Source organism: Montipora foliosa, chromosome 3 (assembly GCF_036669935.1).
Source record: "Montipora foliosa isolate CH-2021 chromosome 3, ASM3666993v2, whole genome shotgun sequence".
Taxonomy (NCBI): Eukaryota; Metazoa; Cnidaria; class Anthozoa; order Scleractinia; family Acroporidae; genus Montipora; species Montipora foliosa.
In genome coordinates this window covers 24,855,181-24,864,162 of record NC_090871.1, presented here as the reverse complement: position 1 = coordinate 24,864,162, position 8,982 = coordinate 24,855,181, and the positions used below count along the sequence as shown (strand labels likewise).

The 8,982-nt window shown below is 39.3% G+C and overlaps 1 protein-coding gene across 1 annotated transcript; it reads right to left on the bottom strand.

Moving 5' to 3' along the window:
- Positions 1–1,077: 1,077 nt before the first annotated feature.
- LOC137994655 (uncharacterized) lies at positions 1,078–8,602 on the bottom strand. The gene is made up of 5 exons (XM_068840263.1): positions 8,451–8,602; positions 5,227–5,288; positions 3,695–3,715; positions 2,468–2,890; positions 1,078–1,414 (listed from the first exon to the last, which is right to left on the bottom strand). Exons 2-4 carry the CDS (start codon positions 5,279–5,281, stop codon positions 2,496–2,498), a joined length of 471 nt encoding a protein of 156 aa, XP_068696364.1. The 5' UTR covers positions 5,282–5,288; positions 8,451–8,602; the 3' UTR covers positions 1,078–1,414; positions 2,468–2,495.
- Between the last annotated feature and the right edge of the window lie 380 nt (positions 8,603–8,982).

The window sequence follows — 8,982 nt, the reverse complement described above, 5'->3', positions numbered from 1 at the left end:
ATTCGATTGACCCTATTTCGGAATAAGAATACGTGGCGTGATGATTAAAACGGAATGCTTGGCGCTTTTCGAAGCAGCAAGGATAATATGTTTAAAATAGCATTTTAGCCGATGTTTGACAATTTTAAAGTGAATCTCCGTAAAAACGAAGGAATTCTTACTTATATTCCATGTATTCTTATTCCGGAATACGGTGAATCGAACACACCCTTAGACTACCTTCTTCCCTCCCATACTTCCGGCGGGCGCTTTTGTACGCTTGCAAAGGCACAAACGACGAAGTCGGAACGAAATAGTGAGGTGCATCAATATGGTGTGGTTAAGCTCACAAGCGTTGTACTGAATTGTCCGTTTCCGAGTTCGTGTCTGCCTCTTCTTGAAAGCGAGTCTAAGTGTGAAAACTAATTTTCATAATATAAGAAAAACTTCGCACTTAGACTCGCTTTGAAGGGGAGCCAGACATGAACTCGGAAATGGCCTATTAACCAGACGGCGCGTTTCTGAACCAGCCTCGACATTCGCTGTATCGACTTTCTCCGAGGAACAGTATTGAAACAATAACATATCCAGTGATTCATAACTGCGGTGATGACTCACTGAGACCTACAAGTGGGTCTATAATGTTTTGGTTTTCTTCCCTGGTCAGTGATGGTCTCCCCCTCGTATCAAAAACCAATATTTGATTCAATCTGCCATAATTGATTTGTGGTCTCCCTTTCAGCCCATTTATGTAAGCCCGAGGCTTCAAGAAGGTGATTATGTAACTATTTTTCCCAATAGACCATTTTCGAATTCTCACGTCTGGACTGGATCTAGCATGGAATGGAGGCTAATGTGGGCAAATCTTTTCAAATGCAAATTAAATTTGCCCGCATTAGCCTCCATTTCATGCTAGATCCAGTCAACCGTTAGAATACGAAACTGGCCTATTCTAATCTGGCTTGAGACCTTTGCCAGAATCAAACAAAGCGGATAAAGGAAGCCAATCACAAAGCTCATTCTCGTGCAGTTGTAAGTTATTGTTCTTTATGGAATTTTTCAACTGGAAGTAAAAGCCAAAACATGCTTCTTGGAGTCATACTTGCAAACAAGAGAGAACTTTATTGAGGTAACACATCGCATGACACTAATTTTACAGTGTATATAATTCACACAAAGTGGCAATGGAACAGAACGTTGTAATGAAATTGGTTGTCTGGACGACCTCGTACATGATGAAATGGCACAAGAATAGGTACAGTTTCATAAAAAAAAGCCATTGTGCAAGCTTGACGATGCTTAACTGTTCAAATTTGAAAAAAAAAGGAAAGACTGTCGAATTGAAATTTTTAAAAATAAGTGTGCTTGACGAATTTAATGCGTTTATAAAAATGTTTCTCAGAATGATAAAATCATGAATAATTCGGTGGCAGATCTGAAAGACATGATAAAAAGAGGGAAGAATTATTAGTATGATGTACATAGCTGACCATAGTTGTACAACTTCCACTCACACACGAGCGATTGATAGGTAAAACGGACAGACCTAAATTACCCAGGGAGCCTGAAAAATAATTGGGAGTATCTCGCTACATTGCGTGTAATTGGAGGAGATTGCCGGTCTGTGGGTTTTAAAGACAGTCAGTAAGAGTAGCAGTGCAATCGATGTGCATAACCAAACTCAGAAGCCCAAATCGCAGTTTCCCTTAATGATCGATAAGTTGCGTATTTGGCGGTTGAGCCACAGAAAGAATGGTATCGCGAATGATCACTTGCGGTCTCGCCGGTCGTCTCGCCGCTGGTGTCTCCACGGCCCGTAGTTGAAAGCCGAGAAGACGCTGGGAACGAGGTTGGTAACAAATATCTTGCAAGATTCGCCGGCTACGAAATAATTTCGAACTTTCATTAAAAGCCTTTCCAATCGAGTTGATCGATATTCTGGTCCATCGGCTGTTCTAATGTACTGCGCATAAGCTTCAGAGTCAGAACGAGAAGACAATCGTGATACGTCTCAAATGTTCAAGATGGCTGCGCCTTCGAAATTTGAATGGAAAAGGAGGGATTCTTAACAAATTTAATTGAGCATTACTTCCTGTGCCATAAAGTTATTCTTATATATAAGTAAAGAGGTTCTCTTGAAATGTTCAGTAATATGCTGTTTTTATACTTTTACATTGCTCAACAATCAATGTGGCCGCCTCATTTTTTCCTTTTATCACCTTTTAGTTTTTTCACTAAATATCACTTTCCACCATGGAAACCTGATGTGATGATTATTCCGAACTCAAGTCATTTAGACTGATTAATAATTGTATAGTCGTCTTCCTAACTGACCGCAAAGCAGCAAAGTCTCTCGGTTACCAGACCTCTCACATGACTTTGATGCAACGATATAAGCCTCTCACCCCTGTGGCAAGCACTGTTGTTATTAAAGGTTCGTGATTGCGTGCAGAAGCAATAACTGAAGTAAAATTGATTTTTCTCTTACCTAATTCCGTGTGGTTTTTGAAAGTATCCTACACTTGCTTGAAAAAGCCATCTTCCGTCTGTTCTTCAACGAAATCATCAGCATTGGGTACATTGTCTTCAGGTGCGTCTCCTTGTCTTCCCTTTCTTCCTTTTCCTTTTCGTCCTTTAATGCCCTTACGTCCTTTTCCCTTTCTGCCCTTGCCCTTGCCTTTGCCTTTCCTTCCCTTTCTACCCTTCCTGCCAGTTGGACCACTGGTCGGGGCGATGATGCTACTCGTCGGCACCACACTTATCGAGCTTACTCTGCTCGGCTCCACCTCACTCGAAATTACGCTGATAGAGTTCGAACCAGATCCGGCATCATCGTCAAGGAGAGCATCAAGTTTGGTAAGCTCAACCATCTCATTTGAGTCGGCTTTAGCTTCCGCAACTGATTTCTTAACTGTAAATGAAGAGGTTGAGTTAGATCAGAAAAAAAGATAATGGGGAGCTTAAGCCAAGCCGTTTATCATCGGCGGAAGGCAACCTGTGGTGGAGCTTTCTCGTTCTTCAGAGCTTTTCTCCCGAATTACGAGTAAAGATAATCTACAATGCAACTGTGACTGCAATCTTAAGAGACAGAGAAAGATGTATAAGATCGAGTTGCCTTGCGACTATGTGAAAAGGGAAACGATAGGCTGCTACTGTTATGTCCTGTGCTAAGAACATTCTAGAAATGACATTGTTGAGTTTTATAAAGGATTATTTCGTAAGTAACTATAAATGGACCGTTGTTGTACAAACTCTCGGCTCCGCCTCGAGTTTGTAAATGTGATACAGATCAGCCGCTCATATTGTATATGTTACAAACAAGTTTCTTTGATTTTTGGTAAAATGCAAATATCAGGCACTATCACGTTTGCCGTAAACCTGTTGGCTAATTCTTAAAACATTTATGAAATGTTTAAAGGCCTTTTTGAAGCTCAAAGAAAGCAGCACATCCGTTTTTGGACGAAGACATCAGGTCTCCATTTAGCTTTCGTTGTTCGTCCACCAATCCTTGTTTTTTTGCCACCAAGTGTCATACTCGACCCAAGCATGATGATCATCAAAACCGAAGGGCTAAAAACTGTAAAAACTGCTAATTCCTAACATTTTTCTAAATTTTGAAGTCAATCCGTGAATAGTGGGATGCCATATACAGACAATTTAGCCAATCCTTCTATTTCTCAATGTCTTGAGCACATCCTTGGTAGCATCAACTTACCAATTCCACTTGAAACGGAGACTAAAAGACAAAAAAAAAAAAGAAATCAATTGTTAGTCAAATCCATAATCTAATTTAATATCTAGCAGTAATCATAAAGGACTAGGGAGGCATGCACTTTCGATTCCTGTTTTGTCATCGACGAGCCATTTGAAAGTAATTGCCAATTAGTGTATTTTGGGGAGGAATCGTTTTGCACCCTTTTCTCATATTTATTCAGTAATGAACTGAAGGTATCAAACTATACATAAATATTTTGACGGTTATCTTGTTGCTAATAATTTTATTAAAAACAATTATGGCAAACATGTATTATAGTACAATATCAGTTTTGTGGATATCAGTATAGCCTTTATTTTATTTTATTGTTTTCTCCATACAATAGTACAACGCACATTATTACACACATTAAATAGAAAGTGGAAAACTGAATGGAGAAGGGCATGATGTGGTAAACTAGTTACTGCCCTAAATATCAAATTAATAGTATTGCTCATTTTATCTAAGAAGAACAGATACTTACGCGCACACACAAACACAAACAATTACAAAGGCACGATTGCGAAACCAAGGAAATCAGTATTGCTTTACATGTAAGTAGAATTTGTATTAGCTTTAGAAAAAGTTTTCGAGGGTGAGTTTCGGGTAAAAAGAGGAAGCCTTTGTCGCTGGATAGCCAGCCAGCGTGACTCCCCAGCGTGTACAGGTATCAACCCCCTTCCAACAGGACTTAGTTGACTTCCCTCAAGCCAGAACACTATCTGTGCCAGAACAAGATGGTCTCAAATGCTGAAATCGTATGGCATCAGGATCGATACTCGATGGGCAATATATGGTTTCAGTTTTAGACCGTCGACTAATAATTTTGTTTTTGCAGAAACTATGGTCTTACATGTACATCGCACCCTTGGCTTAAAGATTAATGGTTAGCTGTTGACGATTGTTGACTTGCCCGCTTTTGTTTTTGTTTGCACACTTAATGCAGACAACTCAACAAGCTTGGAGTTTTGTTTGGCGTGACGCTTGTGTTCAATTAGAAAATAATATATAGATTTAGCCAAGCCTAAAAGCGGAGCTCCCGTTTCTAACCCCAGAAAGCAATATAGTGTATATGAAAATAATTATGCTTCTGCATAAAGTACAAAATTAGTCGTCATTAGGTTTTGACGACAACGTGAGCACATAACAATGAACCATTCATTTTCTTGACAATGACTTTTACTTTAAAACCGTTTGTGCCCATCCAATTTCTGAATAATGTGCCCTTATTGAGCACGGTGAGCATGCGCAAGACAGAATAATCGCGAAGTACTTGCTATAGCGCTAAGCTTAAGTTATATTTTGGAGTGACGTCTTCGGTGACGTTGCCGCTGTTCCTGCTTAAACTTCCTGTTGTCCTTTACGTTCCCCATAAAGGAACCTCAGTTAAATCCTGATTTTAAGACTATTTATGATGTAATTCAACCCGGGCTCGGGTTGCAAGGTTATATGAAATGAACTATTATCTATCTCCAATTGATGATCTATCTTACCTAATGCAATGCTGAGCAAAAGTAAGAGATGCAGTGTTACGTTGTTGATAGCCATGTTAAACCTGGACAAGGAAAGATAAAGTTATTAACACACAAATTTACTTGAAAGAAATGGCAACACATGTGGCGTCTGTAGAGCTGAACGTAACGGTAGTGATAAGTGACGTACGAAAACTACATTGTAGCCATTGTCGAGATAAAAACTGTGACATCAATAACAGGTATAGAAAAGTATTGGATTGCAATCCTTTTTCAAAAAGCTACAGGGTATTCACAAAGTACCCCACCTCTCGCATCTCGTGGGTGGCTTCTCGCGGGTGATGTCTCGCGTTTTCTCGCCGTTATCAACTATCAAGTTTATCGTGTATTCTTATTAAAGTACGCGCGTTCCTAAATACCAACGCTTCACACGGATTGGTGCCTTCGGGAACCACAACGGAAAAAGTACCGATTGATTAATTAATTAAAGTTTAACTGCAGAACACCCTGCCACTCGAGCAATTTTCTTCGTCCCTAGCCAAATCTATGTAATCTTTTAAGTGAGAAAAACAAATTCAAGATGGCGTCCTAAGTCATGAGCTGGCTACGTGGTACGACGTCTAGCCTGTGAGAAGGTTCACTTGTGTTGGTTATCAAGCAAGTATTTTAGGGGAGGAGCCACCAGCACGCGAGAAGAATGGGGCGAGGAAAAGTGACTTGATTGAAAGTCACTTTTCCTCGCCCTATTCTCGCACTCAAGTCACTTTTCCACATTTAAATAATGTTAATTGTATAGATAACAATGAAATAGTAGGAGTCACTTTCCTTTTTACTTAAGGTGGCTTACTACAGTTATCCGAAGAAAAAATATCAAAATTTTGAAATCTGTGAAATTAAAGCAAAATGATGTCTCTTGTGAAGTGTTGAAATCACTGAAATTGATGTAAAATGTAATTTTACCTAACAAATAAATACAAATCAGGGGAAAACACTTAATATAGTGACAAACTTCCGGGAGGGGGGACTGGAAACTAGACATTTCAAAGGCCTTTTTTCTCAAAACCTGTACCGTACAAACAGGGTTAAAATTTTGCGAATTAGTAAACAACGTAGACAAAACCGTCAACATTTTTTCAAAAAGTTCTATCAGACAGTTATTATTAAAATAGACGAAAATATTTATTTCTCTACATAATTATTTTTTTCTCGCTTTCGGAAATTCTGAAATTTTGAGGTGGGGTTGTACGGCTGGTTTTCGAGAAAAAAGCCTTTAAAGTGTCTAGTTTCCAGTCCCCCTCCAGGAGCTCGGTCACTATGTTTAGCATTTTCCCCTGATTTGCATTTATTTGTTCGGTAAAATTCGATTTTACATCAATTGCAGTGACTAACACTTCAGAAGAGACATCCTGTTGCTTTAATTTCACAGATTCCAAAACCTTGATCTTTTCCTTCGGAAAACTGTAGTAAGCCACCTTAAGATATTATTTTTGTCTTTCACATGTGAGGATAAAGTTGTAGTCATCGTAACTGAACACGATTAATTAACCAAAAAAAAAGCAAGCTTCCCTTTCATTGTAAGATACTTTTGTGCGGTAATAGAATTGTTCTATACTACACTAACATTTTTCTGGCTCAATTTGACATTATCATGATTTGTTTTTCGCAACTTTATTTCTTGTTTCATGTTACATAACATCCATATTTTAGCGGTTGGTGACCACTTTTCCGCCGTTTCTAAAATGAACAAAACAAGTTTTTTTAATCTGAACTTTTCATCATTCTCTATATAATAAACAGAACAGAACATAGCTGCTTAGGGGCACGAAATTTTATGTTCTCGTGCGTGATACTAGGGAGCTTTGGCAACGACGACGGGAATGGCAACGAGAACGTCATGTAAAAAAAATTCACGTTATTGCGATCACTTCGCGAATATTCCAAGCCTTTTAATATGACAAAGGTGTTTCAGTCCCTCAGGAATGAAACCGTTACGAGCGGCGCTTAATTTAGGGGAGAAAAATGAAAATTTATCTCCAGGTGCTGACGTTCTCCATAACACTTCAAACTTGGCAATTTCACGTTGTTGCTTTGCTGACGACGGCAAAGAAATGGACAAAAATGAAAAACGCACGTGCAGGGCGTGTGAAGCTATTGTTTTTGCCCACTAAATATGCAAATTTGTGACGTTCTCGTTGCCGTCGCCGTTGTGGCTGCTAAAGCTCCCTATTAGCTCTCACGAGTGAGCACAGCGAACGAGTGAGAGATGCCATCAGTACTCAAACATAAAATTCGTATCGCAGCGCGGCCATGTAATGAGTCTGTAATATCCTCTATTTTTATTCGCGTTATATGATATGGGCGAGTAAAACATGTGGGCCATGTGGTCCAGGTCCGTCTGCCAGACTTAGGCAGCGTTTACTTAAAGATAAAAAAAAACCTTAGGCAACGTTAACACGAACGCTGTTTCATTTGTAACCGCATCGTTTTCGATGCGGTCAGTTATACCTCCCGTTTGCACGACACCAGTCAACTGTTGGCGAAACCGGGTCGATTTGAAAACGCTACGGTTTCATCACATCGTGTAAACAGCGAAACCGCACCAATTTGAATACGGTTACTCTTTTGGCGCGAAATTTGCATTTTCCGATTCAAAATGTTGAATTTAGCACGTAGTGCAGCGCTTCCAAACCGCACGCCGCGGTTTCGAAGTCGTGAAACCGTGTCGTTGTAAAACAACGTTCATGTAAACGCTGCCTTAGTTATCAGAGTTAATAGAGATATTAACTCTGTTTACTAATAGGTACCCACTTTGCTTACACTTAACTGACACAGAGCTAAACATAATTAATTTTAAAAATCGGAAATATACCGTAACCTGCAGTATGACAGGTTACCCAAGAAAAGCCTTTTTTCTTAGGATAATTCTGACAAACAGATCGACTCAGTCCGTGTGCTTGAAAGAAATGTTCCTTGTAACAGCTTGAAACTGAAAAATATTTGCATAAACGCAATTTGCTATGCATTTCTGAAAGATCTTGATGAATGACTTTGAGTTCTGGATTGAAAACGATCGAAGTTCCAAGTCGATCGATGGATCAAAGATGTTTTGGAGGTCCAAAAGAACTGAATTGGATCATACTAACGTGTGATAATCCTTCCTATGGGGAAAGGAATGATATTGACGAACTTTGTTTTTCTTCGAAAGTCCTAAAAAAGTGCGGTAAAGTAAGCGTCATTGGACTTACCTTCACAAACGTGCGGATATTTTGGTTATAATAATCTCTCACGGACGGTTTAAGCGGCAAATGGACGAAGCAATGCAGTTTTGATGCAACTGGCAACTCCCTTTGGAACACGTGTTTGAGTATCTTTAGAATGTTCACGTTGGACTTTGATTGAGGTTATTTATTCAAAAGACAACAATTTTTGTGTTGAAACAATAAAAAGCAGCCAACCAATACTATATAGCTCTTTACCTTATTATTCTCGGTTGCCCGCTTTTTCAAAGGCCACATCCCAAAGGGCGTAAAGAGTCCCTGAGGGCATTTTGCCTCTGTCAATTACCGTTCCCCCTACCCACAAAACCGGTGAAAATATTCGGAGCTATAGTATACAAAATGGTAATATATTGGACCTTTGTCTGCTGCGTTGCTAAAAAGAGGATCACATCAGGGTACAAAAACTTCCATACCGGAGAGCAAACTTCGCACTGGGACATCTAAAACAAAGAAAATTTTACATGATTAAGTTGCTTTGTTTTAGATCTTTCTGAGCGGA

Coding starts and splice junctions, on each gene's coding strand:
- LOC137994655 (XM_068840263.1), bottom strand. CDS start 5,281: ATGGCTATCAACAACGTAACACTGCATCTCTTACTTTTGCTCAGCATT. Junction 3,716..5,226: donor TTTGCTCAGCATTGCATTAG/GTAAGATAGATC, acceptor TTTGTCTTTTAG/TCTCCGTTTCAAGTGGAATT. Junction 2,891..3,694: donor CTCCGTTTCAAGTGGAATTG/GTAAGTTGATGC, acceptor CTTCATTTACAG/TTAAGAAATCAGTTGCGGAA.